General features: G+C 37.5%; 1 protein-coding gene across 1 annotated transcript in view; it reads right to left on the reverse strand.

Annotated features, from left to right (window-relative positions):
* The window catches only part of CKAP5 (cytoskeleton associated protein 5), a 73,314-nt gene that overhangs the window by 20,142 nt on the left and 37,339 nt on the right, over positions 1-15,833 (reverse strand). Inside the window, exons 24-33 of the mRNA XM_058161783.1 lie at positions 14,136-14,249; positions 13,203-13,331; positions 12,227-12,421; positions 9,371-9,500; positions 7,999-8,087; positions 5,850-5,975; positions 4,242-4,391; positions 3,668-3,871; positions 2,326-2,461; positions 1,535-1,728 (exon numbers count right to left, since the gene is read on the reverse strand). Of these exons, the coding sequence (XP_058017766.1) occupies positions 1,535-1,728; positions 2,326-2,461; positions 3,668-3,871; positions 4,242-4,391; positions 5,850-5,975; positions 7,999-8,087; positions 9,371-9,500; positions 12,227-12,421; positions 13,203-13,331; positions 14,136-14,249 (1,467 nt within the window). The remainder of the gene's footprint in view (positions 1-1,534; positions 1,729-2,325; positions 2,462-3,667; positions 3,872-4,241; positions 4,392-5,849; positions 5,976-7,998; positions 8,088-9,370; positions 9,501-12,226; positions 12,422-13,202; positions 13,332-14,135; positions 14,250-15,833) is intronic.

Below are 15,833 nucleotides of genomic sequence, written 5' to 3' on the forward strand. Positions count from 1 at the left end.
GGGACTACCATTGCCTGTATTAAGCAAGAGCAGATTACAATTAAGTTTTGCCAGTGGAATACAAGTTCTTGTCAGTGTTTGAATGAAACTACGGAGCACACAAATATCGCTCTCACAAATATTAACTCATTTTGTTGACACAGGACTGCCATGTAGGTAAATTCTGGTTGCTTCTATCATTTTTTTTAAAATAAGTTTTTTAATCTGCTTTTTAAATTGTATATTGTATTATCTGTTTTATTTTTGCCTGTACACCGCCCTGAGTCCTTCGGGAGAAGGGCGGTATAAAAATCAAATAAATAATAATAATAATAATTTTCCTATTCCCAACCTAGGAAAGTGACTTGAGAAAGAGTAAGACCTAAAGCAGCACTTGACTTAATTTACAATTTCTGCCAAAACTAACGTCTTGCAAGAATATGAGATTTCGTATCCAAGTGCAGAGATGTTATCCAAATTGAATAACATTAATTCGATATTTTAGATTTTCAAAATGAGAATAGGAAAGTAGTTGTAGGATTTATCAATATATCTTTAAACTCAAAGCACTGAAGATTTAAAAAATAAGATAAAATCATCATTAATACAGCTGTTCTTCATTTTGCAGGGTCTCTACAGCCTAAAGTATCATGTAAGACTGACCTTTTTTACTATTTCGATTAGAAATTCAGAAATCTGCTCTAAATAATACAATTTAAGTAAAATTAAATTGAAATTTTGACAAAAGCAGTGGTTCTAAAATGTAAGAAAAATAATTCCATGTAAGGTACTATTTGGAAGTAGGTGGTACTTGATACCACCTGATTTCTTTACTTCAAAACAGCTTGATCTCCTACTTGAATGTGGATGGTGAAACTCTCAGAAAGATTTTTTATCTTTTTTAACTCTAAATTTTTGTAATTTGGTACACAACTAATAAATATTTTAAAATTGTTGTAAAGAGACAACAGCTACGTTTTAAGTTCATTAGTCACATTTGTATTTAGAATCAGGTTGATATAAAATAAGTTGTATTAAGAGACCTATTGGTCTAAATAAGCATTTAATGATTGATCCCTGACAGACATCTTCAGGCTTTTCTTCCCACTTTATCTGGATATGCACAAAATATGTGACTTTTAGTTTAGAGTTGCTTTAACGCTTTAAACACTGATTCTCACAATCTGGACTGAAATGAATAAATAATAGTTCTGTGCAAATGGGTTTTTTCCTCTTTTACCAATGCAACTTCCTCTAATTCTTCACTGACAGTTGTCAAAACTTTGTGGTAGACAAAGTTCAACTAATTTCCACTGCTATTGCAGATTTAACAATAAATACTTATTTATTTACCAGCTTACAATTCAGAATGACATCAGAATGATTCATTAGCCATCAACTAAATAGTGTGAAGTACAATTTTTATCTGTTCTTGATAATCTATATAGTCAGTCAGTTGTATAATGCAGGTCTGTTGTGACTTTGTACCACTTAACCTGAATTGCCCAATACACCATAAGGATTAAATTTTTTCCCTTGATTCCTGTTTACTTACATTTCCAATCAGCTTGAACACCTGATCCCCATGCACATTGTAAACAGTAACAATGGTATTAAGTGCAGCATTTCTGACTGTGTTGTCCCTGTCACCAATGTGAATTGCAATTTCCTTTAAGGCTTTGCCCGGAGTTGGCTGACACACATTCATGCCATATGATTCAATTAGACATCCCAGCTCTTCCAAGCATTCTAAGGAATAACAAAAGAAGATATAAACAAAACCCAAAGGCAACCACACTTCTTAGTAAAGTGAACTGTTATTATAGACAAGGTAAAAATTCTTATTATTAAAAGTCTCCCAAGATGAAACTGGGGACACACTCTACAACAATGTACGAAATAGCCACATTTGCCCTTTAATCATTCACATTTATTGTCAGTAGCCTGAACAGGCATTAAAAATATTTTTTATAACATGAACATAATTATTACTCTATTTTTCAAAATCATTTCCTTCCTATCTCATTGTTTCCTATGCCACCCTCACTTTAGGGAATTAAGGACACAAATATGTCTTCGTGGGTATGGCAACTAGGCTATTAAGTAAAAGGCTCATACTGCTCCCTTTGGAAATAATTTTGTAGAGTGGTGGCATATATGAATGTGCACCTCCAATCCCTTACTAGGCTGAAAACAAGTATCTACTCCTGCATATATCAATACATCTGCCTGTATTTCATGCATCCAATGCCAAAACTTGACACACCAGTATTTTAAGTGGGATTTGCCCATTCCATTATTTTCATGACTGTAATAAGATATTGTGATCTATACTACACGTCCCACCTGCCCGCTGTTTTGAGTTTTTTGATTTTGTCCCATCCATGATAAATGTGAACATTTTGCTGGCTGGATAGACAAGGCACATCCTGTTCAGAATGGCACGCACATCCCTTCGAATAACATCTTTAGATTCCCCAACCTAAAACCAGAGAAAACATTTGGAAATTTAGAGAAACTGGAAGCATAATCAATATTCTTAGTATTCTCATTCAAGGCTTTTAGGGAATCACGGGCACACCTAAGTTTTCAGATTGTATATTTTTACTCTGAAATTTTAGGTAGTGACAAATACACTGGAGCAAACGTGAGTGCATTTAACCTTAAGCATAATCACATATAAGAAGATGCTACCCTGATGTGGATTACTGTTCTCAGTTGCTCTGAGAGTTTTGTAAATTAGAATTTTTGCAAGTACAGCAGCAGAAAAAATACAAAATCTCATGGGTCATTGTGGTGAATAAGAGATACGTGTTCTCTAATGAATTGAAAAAATTCTGTAAGATATTTGCTCAGCGTTTCTTTGGTGAATTTTTACAGCGATGTTAAAAAACGTTGCTCTCTCACACACACTGTATCAAGTGTATCACGTATTACAATTAATTTAGCTGTTAAAGATCAGAATTTCTAATGGATTTTTTTTTTGGCTAATAGACAAAATTCTACTACCATTATGAACGCAAGTATTTTATTTGAAACTGCTCTCATATTTTTTATTAAAATTACAGGTAACAAGTTCACATTGGCTGATCTCATAAAACATAAACTTTTTATTGATTTTATTGTAATTTTTGATTTTTGCAAGCTGCTCAATCATAGAATATATGAAAGTTTAATCTCTCTCTCTTGCACCCTATTTTTCCGATTTTGCCTAGTATAATGTATTGAATGAAGTTTTAATGATATTGAGTATTATTCTAAACCTTAGTTCAAGCATTGTACAATTGAAGCATATTATCACTTATGCTTATTCAAGAATGAGAAGGATCCGGGGGAGGAAGCCAAACTAAGAACTGATGGCAATTTTTTGGGTCCTTTACATCAGTAAAAACTTTTGAGCAATGTTTTCCATTTCTATTATTTGAAAAAGTAACTATATTTCAAACCTGGTTTTCTTGCTTCTCTTTTCCAAGTAGGGTTTTTCTTTTCTTCTCCAAATACAGTATCCTCTAGTTCTATTTGCTAAAGTCATCATTATTCTCAATACTGTCACAGAGGGAGCTCTAATTTCACAATTTGCTTTTTGTTATATTTTGTGAGCAACAATATCTAGGTTCCCCCCCCCCCATTCTACCTACTCTAAGAGGTCAAGACACACCAAGTATGCAGCTTTTTAAATTCCGGATACCTTCAAGGTAAGATAGGGAATGAAAGAAGTGGCTTCATTTTCAGTGAGGTGGTATTCTTCTTGGTTCAACATGATAAACAGCAGCTTAAGATACTCCAGCGTTTTCATCAGAACACTTGTGTTGGTGTCAAAGAACCTCAGAGTGATCCACTTCAAAATCAGATCTAAACAGCTGATAACTCCATCTTTTTCACTCTCCAAGTGCTTGAAAGGGGGGAAAAAATTAAGGTGAAGTTTTGCAAAAAAAATAATATTTTTTTTCAATAAAATAAACCAAGAAATTGTATTTCAATTAAATGATTACGCCATGACTTTTCTAGTAGCAAAGGGACCAAAGATAATTGTTTTGTACATGCATAATTGCTATTTGCATTAGCTACTCTGCTATTTAAGTTTCTTTCAAATGCTCATATTCAGTGCCTTGATGGAGGCCAATACTAATTGCACTGTTCTTATGAGAATATTATTCAGGGCTCTAGATTGAATAGCGTATTTCCAAAAGTCACATCCTCTAGGAAAAGTTATACTGGTGTTCTTATTGTTTTATCAACTGCCAAAAGTCAATGCTCCTCACCTCAACCATTACACTAAGTGCTCTATTGTGGTGTTGAAAATCTGCATGAAACATTTCATCTTGTAACCACTTGGCAACACAGCTAGACATCTGAGTCTTCAATTGCTCAATGTATTCATCACGAGGAGTAGTAAAATTCCATTTCAAAACCTGAGGGAAGAGGGAACACGGTCTTCTTAAAAATTAAATCTGTAACTTAAACTACTTGTAACTTAAATTTTACTTAAAATAATTCTGTAAATAAATAAATAAATAAATAAATAAATAAATAAATCTGTAAATTGTAAGTGGCATTTATATAGATACTAAATATGTGTATAGTTGTTTTCCTTATTCGCTAAGACTGCTTTATTGAGCCACAGGTAATTTTTAAGGAACATCGGTCCTCTTACAATAACAAAAGAAATTCATATTTACAGAAGAAATATTTTTTCCTATATGGATTATTACTTGACCACCAAAGCGTTGTGTCTTTGTAACTTTCACTTTTCTCCTTTCACTAGGGCTAGTTTGGTTAAACCTCAAGCAAGCACTTTCTACCCATCCCACTTTGGAGACAGTCATGAAGAGGATTGTTGTTGCTGTTAGTTGTGAAGTTGTGTCTGACCCATCGCAGCCCCGTGGACAATGTTCCTCCAGGCCTTCCTGTCCTCTACCATCCTCTGGAATCCATTTAAGGTCACACTGACCGCTTCAGTGACTCCATCCAGCCACCTCGTTCTCTGTTATCCCCTTCTTCTTTTGCCCTCAATTTTTCCCAGCATTAGGCTCTTCTCCAGTGAGTAGATACCAGAAACAATTGATTATTTTAAAGAAAGGATAATTTATTCTTGTATCTGAATAGGAACAAGTCCAGATTATTTTAAAAAAATGGGTTAATGCTTCCACCTTGGCCTCTAGTTAACTTGTATCAACTAGATCTCTTGTTGGAAATGTGTTTATCTCACAAACTTCACCTGGTGAGCTTTCATGGCTGAAGTGGACTTAATCTTGAGTCTTTGTATTTTAATATCTCAGAACTATATTATAACACAGATGCTTTGGTGCATACACATGCAGTCAGTGGCTTGAGGCTTGTTTCTGCCTATTCATCTGTGCAGTATTTCTCAAACTCAGTGACTTTTAACTTATGTTGATTTCAACTCCCATAATTACTCATGCTGGCTGGTGAAATTTTAGTAACTTCCCATTTAAAAAAATACAATAAAATGTTTTTTTGTTATTGTAGAAACATTCCCTACTACTGAATGAGAACCTCCCCACTGAACTTTTCCAAAGAATTCATTTGTCTTAAGCACAGTAACTCAGAACAAATTTGGCAGATTTTGTAGACCATGCTTAACAAAAAAGAATGACAGAACGACTTCTAATTCTGTATACTTGTCCACTGAACTGTTAATATTGTTAACTGTTAATAATAACAATGATAATAACATTGATAAGTACATTAGAGCAGAATATGCATTTCTACAATTAAGTGAATAAGTAACTAAGTAATCTCCACATGTATTTTTATCTGGAGCTTTCCAGTATTAAAGTAAATATGGTTTATAATAGGAATTAATGTCTAATACAGTCCAGAAATCAGACATTGAGCATTTCTCTCACCTTTAATCCTTTCTCATCTTTCATTCTTTGTTCTTTTCCATTTGGGACTAAAATAAAAACTGGGCCAGACCTGTCATCATCATCTTTCAAGTTGGATTTGCTTGGAACCTTTTTCCCTTGTATACCCTAAGAAACAAAACAATAGTAAGTTCATTTCCCTGTAACCAACCTCCTATAATCTAATTTTAAACCGCGTTCCACTGCACCTCTGGACTAATCCCATTGAAGTCAACAGAATAGAATAGAATAGAATTTTTTATTGGCCAAGTGTGATTGGACACACAAGGAATTTGTCTTGGTGCATATGCTCTCAGTGTACATAAAAGAAAAGATACGTTCATCAAGGTACGTTCATCAGGAATGCCTTTATTTAAAACAAATCTATCCCATCAGCATGCAAGCCAAGTATTTCACCTATACAGAAGTTTGTGTTAGAATGTGCACTGAAGACCTCAAGTACCTATTTAGCAGAGTAAAGACAAAGGCCATAACAGTGTTTAGTGCAGCAAGTATATAAAGGTCAGTGTACCAACCACTCTATGTGGTACCCGTTTATTACCTGTTTGATAACTTTGTTCTTTGTCAGATTACTATTGCCTTTGGTGAGGCCTGAATTTGCATCAGAATGCTGAAACAAGTCATAAAACACTCTATAGTTAATAGTATTGACCACATAAACACCTTTTAAAAGTTTTTTTTTACTTCAGCATAAATATGAATATAGAGCACAAGCACTCTGTACCTTTTTATTGACCATATGTGAAATATTACATATCTAAGATCACTGGCATGTAAATTATACTGAGGAAGGACTGAGTTAGAACGGACCAGTCAGGCCATCAAATTTCTTCTCAGTGAAGACCACGAGGCTCAGACTCCAATTGCCATGAGTATTTCACAAGGATTATTTCATTAACCCGAGGTCTGCAACATGAAGCTTTTTCATACATTGACACAAAAATCTCTAATGCAGGGGTGTCAAACTCAAGGCCCAGAGGCTGGATCCGGCCCCCGGGGTGCTTAAGATTCGGCCTCTGGGCCCACCCTGGAAACAATGAAAGACTGGCCTGCAGTGCCTCTGCCAGTGAAAACAGAGCTCCATTTTCACTGGCAGAGGGTTGCAGGAGCCCATCGCATCTGAAAACGGAGCTCTGGAGCCAACTTTCGCTGGCAGGGCGCTCAAGCCACCACAGGCACCCTTGACACGAGTGACTTTGAGCTGGCCACGCCCACACCAGCTGCACCCATCCCGGTCTCAAGGTCAAACACAACCCTGAAGTGGCCCTCAATGAAATTGAATTTGACACCTCTGCTCTAGTGAGTCAAAAATGAAAAAGAAAATGAATAGTACCATGTATTACAATGTACCATGAAACAAAAATTTCTTAAATAAAGCTTTTCTATGAAACAGAATGAGCTGCAAAATAGAGCTGTGATGCAGTCGTTTCATTTTGCCACATAGCTGGTAGTACTTTTCATAACCAGGGTTCTATCTGATTTTAGTTCTGGATTGATATGCAATACTGTATCTGGCTGATATTATCCAGGAAAGCCATCCCACTAAGAACTGCTGTCCAAATCCTGTTCTTCATTTTCTATCATTAGATGATAGAAATGTGAAGGAGATGGGCAGTTCAAAAATGTGTTAGGTAGGCAGGATGGATAAGACAGCTGGATAGAGAGACAATTTCCTTTCTCTGTTCCCTCCTTATTTTATTTTATTTTATTTTATTTTTTTATACCGCCCTTCTCCCGAAGGATTTGGTACAGCCAAATTATAAAACAATACAATATACAAATTAAAACAAAACTTAAAACAAGCATATCCTTGCCTAGAAGGTCCTTGGCAAATCCTTCTTTGCCAAGTAAAGAAGGTTTGCTTGTCTGTTTGTGGTCCTTGCCACTCATTGCCTGACAGAGGTGACGTAATCCTATGTCTTCTCTCCCTCAAGCAGCCTTCCAGCCTGTTTTCTATGGGAAAGTCTCATTTAATCACTGGTCCTGTCTAGCTAGGCATTGCCTCAGAAGCAATGCCTGCCAGAATATGAATGGGGGCAGGAATTCTTGGGACTAGTGCTATCCCAAAGTTAGAAATCACCTAGTAATGACTGCAAAGCCAAGTAAACCAGGACCCACAGTTGTCATTTACCTTGGTTTTAGGGGCACTTCCTCCTGTTTTGGCTTTTTTGGCATCAGGCTTAGTCTCCATTGTGCTAGATAAATAATCATCATTGGAACCTAAGGAATAATTTGATAATTTATACAATACAGGCTTGGGATCAAAACTACCAATCCACTTTCTGCCAGTTTACAAAACATGTTATAATTCTCAAGATATACTTTAAACTAAAAGGGTCTCCAACCTGTGGGCCACAACCCACTAGGGGGCTCTGAGGGGACTGCAACCAAGCTATGGTAACGGCTGGTGAGTGCACAAATCTCATTTGCACGCACAGTGGGTGAGCGTGTGAACTCCATTTTCATGAGTGGCAGGCACCCAATGCTTGTGCAAATGGAGCTGCGTGCATGCATGCTTGCCACTCAAAATAAAAGTTTATTTAGTGACTGAAATTACAATGGAATTGAAAAAATGACTTACGACCATTTTTCACACTTATGACTTGATCATCTGATCAAGTCAGATGCTTGGCAACTGACTTATATTTAGGATGATTGCAGTATCTCATGATTTTAATCTTTCTTAAAACTGTAGTTCTCTCAAATAGGACAACTGTAGAAAGATTACCTGATGCAGCTTGAGATTTGGCTGGAGCTGCTCCCACTGCTCTAGATGTCTTACTTGATGGAGCAGGTTTGGCAGGCATATTGGCTTTTGCTTTTTCAAGCATGGCCAGGACTTGATCTTTCGAAGCTGGCTACAGAAAAAAAAAAAAGAGTGCTTAGGTATTTATGTTTAAGCCACTTGATCAAATGACTACAAGCCAAACTTTGTTTTCTTTCCAGGTCTTTAGAACAGAATAGAATTTTTTATTGGCCAAGTGTGATTGGACACACAACGAATTTGCCTTGGGGCACATGCTCTCAGTGTACATAAAAGAAAAGATACGTTCATCAAGGTACAACATTTACAACACAAATGATGGTCAATATATCAATATAAATCATAAGGATTGCCAGCAACAAGTTATAGTCATACAGTCATAAGTGGAAAGAGGTTGGTGATGGGAACGATGAGAAGATTAATAGTAGTGCAGATTCAGTAAACAGTCTGACAGTGTTGAGGGAATTATTTGTTTAGCAGAGTGATGGCCTTGGAAAAACTGTTCTTGTGTCTAGTTGTTCTGGTGTGCAGTGCTCTATAGCGTCGTTTTGAGGGTAGGAGTTGAAACAGTTTATGTCCAGGATGCGAGGGTCTGTAAATATTTTCACAGCCCCTTCTTGATTCGTGCAGTATACAGGTCCTCAATGGAAGGCAGGTTGGTAGCAATTATTTTTCTGCAGTTCTAATTATCCTCTGAAGTCTGTAGTTCTCTCAAATAGGACAACTGTAGAAAGATTACCTGATGCAGCTTGAGATTTGGCTGGAGCTGCTCCCACTGCTCTAGATGTCTTACTTGATGGAGCAGGTTTGGCAGGCATATTGGCTTTTGCTTTTTCAAGCATGGCCAGGACTTGATCTTTCGAAGCTGGCTACAGAAAAAAAAAAAAAAAAGAGTGCTTAGGTATTTATGTTTAAGCCACTTGATCAAATGACTACAAGCCAAACTTTGTTTTCTTTCCAGGTCTTTAGAACAGAATAGAATTTTTTATTGGCCAAGTGTGATTGGACACACAACGAATTTGCCTTGGGGCACATGCTCTCAGTGTACATAAAAGAAAAGATACGTTCATCAAGGTACAAGATTTACAACACAAATGATGGTCAATATATCAATATAAATCATAAGGATTGCCAGCAACAAAGTTATAGTCATACAGTCATAAGTGGAAAGAGATTGGTGATGGGAACGATGAGAAGATTACTGGTAGTGCAGATTCAGTAAATAGTCTGATAGTGTTGAGGGAATTATTTGTTTAGCAGAGTGATGGCCTTCGGGAAAAAACTGTTCTTGTGTCTAGTTGTTCTGGTGTGCAGTGCTCTATAGCGTCGTTTTGAGGGTAGGAGTTGAAACAGTTTATGTCCAGGATGCAAGGGGTCTGTAAATATTTTCACAGCCCCCTTCTTGATTCGTGCAGTATACAGGTCCTCAATGAAAGGCAGGTTGGTAGTAATTATTTTTTCTGCAGTTCTAATTATCCTCTGAAGTCTGTGTTTTTCTTGTTGGGTTGCAGAACCAAATCAGACAGTTATAGAGGTGCAAATGACAGACTCAATAATTCCTCTGTAGAACTGAATCAGCAGCTCCTTGGGCAGTTTGAGCTTACTGAGTTGGCGCAGAAAGAACATTCTTTGTTGTCCTTTTTTAATGATGTTTTTGATGTTAGCTGTCCATTTGAGATCTTGCAATATGATAGAACCTAGAAATTTGAAGGTTTCTACTGTTGATACTGTGTTGTCAAGTATTGTGAGAGGTGGAAGTATGGAAGGGTTTCTCCTAAAGTCTACCACCATTTCTACGGTTTTGAGTGTGTTCAGTTCCAGATTGTTTTGGTTGCACCACAAGGCTAGTCGTTCGACCTCTCGTCTATATGCGGATTCGTCATTGTCTCGAATGAGACCAATCACTGTTGTGTCATCTGCGAACTTCAGTAGCTTAACAGATGGATCATTGGAGATGCAGTCATTGGTATACAGAGAGAAGTGGGGAGAGCACACAGCCTTGGGGGGGGCCCTGTGCTAATTGTACAGGTATTTGATGTGATCTTGCTTAGCTTCACCTGCTGCTTCCTGTTTGTTAGGAAGCTTGTGATCCACTTACAAGTCTGTTCCGGTACCTGTAGCTGGTTTAGCTTAGTTAGAAGAATGTCTGGAATGATGGTATTGAATGCTGAACTAAAGTCTACAAAAAGGACCCTTGCATAGGTCTTTGGAGACTCAAGATGTTGTAGGATGTAGTGCAGAGCCATATTAACAGCATCATCTGTTGATCTATTTGCTCGGTATGCAAATTGCAAGGGGTCTAACAGCGGATCCGTGATGGTTTTCAAGTAGGAAAGCACTAGCCTTTCAAAGGTTTTCATGACTACAGATGTTAAAGCAACTGGTCTGTAGTCATTCAGTTCCTTGATGGTGGGCTTCTTCGGCACTGGGATGATGGCAGAGCGTTTGAAGCAAGAAGGAACATAGCACATCCCTAGTGATTTATTGAAGATATGGGTGAAGATAGGGGCCAATTGGTCAGCACAGACTTTTAAGCAAGAAGGAGTTATCTTGTCTGGGCCTGGAGCTTTTCCTGGCTTTTGTCTGTGAAATAGGTCCTGCACTTCCTTTTCTGTGATCACTAGGGGTTGTGAACCCAATGAAATGGGGTCAGTTGTAGGAGGCTTGGCTGTTGTTGGTGTGTCTGAGATGGGGGTTATGGAGATAGGTGGCTGTAGTTTCCTTTCAAACCTGCAGTAAAACTCATTCAGGTCATCTGCCAGTAGTTGATTACCTTCAGCCTGGGAAGGAGGTTTGCCATAGCTGGTGATATTTTTAAGAGTTTTCCACGTGTTTGCTGGTTCATTTGCTGAAAACTGATTCTTTAGCTTTTCAGAGTAGCTTCTTTTTGCTGCTCTGATTTCCCTTGTTAGTGCATTTCTGGCCTGTTGTACAACATTTTAAACAGAAATTAATTTTTGTAAACAGTTCCCGGCTTGTGAGCGCACAGTGCAAAGGAATGGTGGCAACCTACAGCAGGAATGGGCAACCTGTGGCCCACGGGTTGCTTCTCACCATCCTGATACCACACTGCAGTGAATTATGTGGCAAAAGGGCTATTTTTGATACCATTTTTACCTCTCCAACCTTCAAAAATATATTTGAACTACTTTTAAAAATGATTCAAAGTCATGTTACCAAAGTTCTGCCACATCAATAAATGGTCCTAAAGACTTCCAGAGTTGCAGCCCAAGTGCTCAAAAGTTGGCCATCTCAAATTGCCAAGTTTATATAGATAAAAACCCATATGCAGACATTTTAGATTTCCTAGATTAGATTTCAAAACCCCAATAATTAAAGTTATTTGGAAGTCCTTAACTTCCCAGAAAATAACTCATGTTTTTACTTCATGTCTATATACCATTTGTCCTTGCCACTATTTATACTCCCCTTAGCAGTTTGACCCTGTTTCCTCAGAAATTTTTAAACTGATTTTTATTTAAGAAAATTTATATGGCCATTCAATTCAATTTCAATGACTGAGTGGCTTACAAGGATAAAATTCCCATATAAAGAACCTGACAACAATCAGTCAATTTATTAGTGTTTACTGTACCTTCAATTTGCCAGTGGCTTTGGCCATCTTCTCAAAACCCAGATGCATCATAAAAAATGGAAGAGCATCCTGTGCCTTTTTACGGACATCTCCATTTCGATCCTCCAGGCAGGCGTACAGGTGAGGTACACATAAAACTAAGTCTGATGGGACAGCTCGGAGAGTGGGCAACTTGTCAGCGAGCCAACCTAAAAGCTAAAGTTAGGAAAGATTATTAGAAAGGAACACACTGTATTCTAAGTTAAAGATTATACAAATTTACATATGAATAATTAAAACTGTGAGCATTTTGGTTCAACAGACAATTAAACTGACGTATTAAAAATTAGATATCCACTAATCTATTAAAATTGATTTGGAGAAGAAAATGAATGGAAGGGAGCAATAGCTGACTAGCAAGGCATCACAAATAGCAGGCCACTAGGGAGAACACATAGAAACAACATGTTGCTTCCCTTCTCTCCCCCCCTCCTTTTTTTTTTTTTTGGTAGAATAAAACACTTTTTAGGGGAGGAATTTTATGAAAGATTTGAAAGAGACAATGAGGAGAAAGTAACCTGCAGATGAAGATTTGATACATTCTTGGTAAGTTTAATGCTATCTCTCTTATAGTATTGGGGCAATAACTAAGCAAATGGATGCAGAAACTGATTCAATATACTTCTTCCAACAACAAAACACATTACTGTAATCACCTTTCAAGTCTTGGATTCTCTTTTAGCATGTAATAATCTATTCAAAACCACCTGCCACAATGGGTGTAATTAGCCACAAACACCCACTTACCAATGTCTTCGTTGTTTTTTTCTGCTCTCCTCAGAACCACTTCTACTCAGAGGAGAGCTGCCACATTTTGGATTATGAACAGATGAGTTGAATCATAGTGTATTGTGCACGGATTGTTTTGCACATCTCTACTGAACTGACACTTCTTCCAAGATAATATGAAAAAGCAAACCATGACTAAAATCCTCACCTCTTGCCTTAGAAAAGGATTCTCTTTCTTGAATTCTTCTGACAAATCCTCCCCTTCCAACCACTCTTTCATGCCTGTCTGTTCGGTCCAGGCATTTACTGTTGCTAAGGATGCTGCCCGTACATTGCTCTGGAAAGGGGAGGAGGGAAAATAAGATATAATATATACGTACATAAATACACCAACTTATCTATGTTCCAGAAAAGTGAAAAAGCCAACCAGATAAGGTTCTCGTATTTGTCTATGTACCATTTATATTCATTACTGTGAAACAATTAAGAGTTTAACACCTTAAAGAGAGGATAATCGTCTACTGCCAATTTAACGCAACATAAAAAATGCATGTATTAAGTTCAAGAAGGTGCATACTATCAGGAAACAGATTTTTCGAACCACTTTCCTTTACACAACAGAAATAAGAAGGGCAGATGCAAATTCAGTGGCTTATCTGAATCCATATTTATTCTATCTGCATTTTGTCATTTTCAAATGGAAAGTCATTTGCTTTCCTTCAATTTTCTACTTAGACCCCAATAAGATGTAACAATACTACACCTTATAATCAATTTTTGAAGCTAGGATATTAACATTGCATATCGGCAATTTTCATCTTCAGCAGTTTTATTTGGCCTATTTTATCACACAGCAACAAGTAAATTTAACAGAAGGTGTACTAATATTTGATGATGAAACATTCAGAGTAAAGGAACTGGGGAGGGACTTCTGAAGTCGTCCTTAAATTCAGGATTTCCAAGAGAACATAGCCACCACATTTCTACCAGATGTCCATCCAGTGTCTGATTTTCTTCAAATTCAACTTTCTGAATGAGAAACTAAAGCTGTCATCTTTTGATCACATATGTAGAGCTTTGCATGTGTATCATGGATAATATAATCTCGAAGTGTACCATCAAAATAGTATGCCAGTCTTACCTTACTGTCTCCAAGAATTGTGATGATAGGAATTCCCAAATTTTTCACATGTTGCTTTATATTTGGGCCCATAGCAGTGGCCAGTTGCTGAAGGATGGACAGTGTTTGTTGCACCTAAGTGGAAGACAAAAGAGCATGAAATGTCCCTAGATTGAGAGCTTTCAATTTCTCAAAAAAAAACAAAAAACAACACAACAGTATCATTTCACAGCATCTGAAGTTTTTTTTGTAGCTTGAAGAACAAGATTTTAAATACAGAGACAACTTTGTACCTTAACCCAGTCAAATATAATAAGCTGCCACAAGCACTTCGAACTATAGAACTTGGAGGAAATGTGGTAAATTCACATCGATAGACACTACATTCAAGAGTTGCTCAAAACAGGTGAACAAAACTTTTGAAATTTCTGGCTTCCTGTGTTGTTAGCATATGAAGATAGGTAGTCCTCATCTTATGACCATAATAAAGTTCAAAACTATGGTCCTACATCATTTCACTCATTAAACAAGATACCTACATGATTGTCTTGCTTAATGACCACAATTACAACTTTTCCTCTTGCAGTTGTTAAATGACTATGTGGTTGTTAAGCAGAGCCTGGGGTGCCTCAGGGAGTGGGTCTCCCAGGGCCTCTCTATCCTGAGGCATCCCTTGCACAGCTTCCCACCAGGTTGGGACCCACACCCTTGGGTCTCCTCTCCCTGTTGTACCTCACTCGATCTCTTCTGAAGATCCTTTTCCCAAAGAAAATTGGCCAAGATTGCCTTGCACCATTCAGGCTGCCATTCTCATGATTTCTCAGAAGGGTCGATTTTATTTGACATTGCAAATGGTGACTGCCTCCAGAATGGCCCAAGGTGGCCCCAGCAGGAAGGCCATGCATCATGTCAGCTGCTGCACTCTTTGAAAGGCAATCTTTGGAAGAGGTGAATGGAGCAAGGCATGACAGGGTGGGGGAGGCTCAAGGGTATATGGGACCCATCAGGGCAGGAGGCAAGCCCAAAGCTTGTGTGAACCCAGTCTGGTGGGAAGTAGACCCAGCAGGGCAGAATGGAAAAAGATAGGCAGGTAGGGATAGTTGTAGTGTCCCCATGGTCAGTTTTAAGGGCGAGAGGTTTGCCAAGCACCTGAATTATGACCCCAGAGTGCTATAGCAACTGTAATTTCAAGTACAGGGCATAAGTCCCTTTGTTCAGCACTGTCATAATTTTGAACAAATGATTGTAAGTCAAGGACCACCTTGGCTTATGGGAAAAAATACTGATTCAGGAAAAAATACTGATTCAGTACTTCACATAAGGTTATGTATTTGTTTTAAAATACCTCCAAAATTCCCAATCAAGGACATAAACTTTCCTATTAAAAAAATCTGTGGTATTCTTGTGGCCTCTCTGCTTGCTATAATCTAATAAAAACTAATTATTAAGAAATAATTCTAGCCCAAAAAGTTGTTATTTTGCTGCCTAAATGCATACAGAAGAATTTTAGGACAATACAAGAAAAATAGGGACGCCAATTTCATAAGACTAAATTGGAATAACATTCCAAACTCATTTTAAAAACAACTAGCTATGTAAATTCGCTAACTTTTCTTTCAAAGAACATCTACTGGCCATACTCACTGGAGCTCAGGAAGTCTATCATATAGGAGTTTATATTGCATTAGATGTGGAAAGATATAAACCATATTTGAATAT

The sequence above is a fragment of the Ahaetulla prasina genome, chromosome 1 (genome assembly GCF_028640845.1).
Source record: "Ahaetulla prasina isolate Xishuangbanna chromosome 1, ASM2864084v1, whole genome shotgun sequence".
Taxonomy (NCBI): domain Eukaryota; kingdom Metazoa; phylum Chordata; class Lepidosauria; order Squamata; family Colubridae; genus Ahaetulla; species Ahaetulla prasina.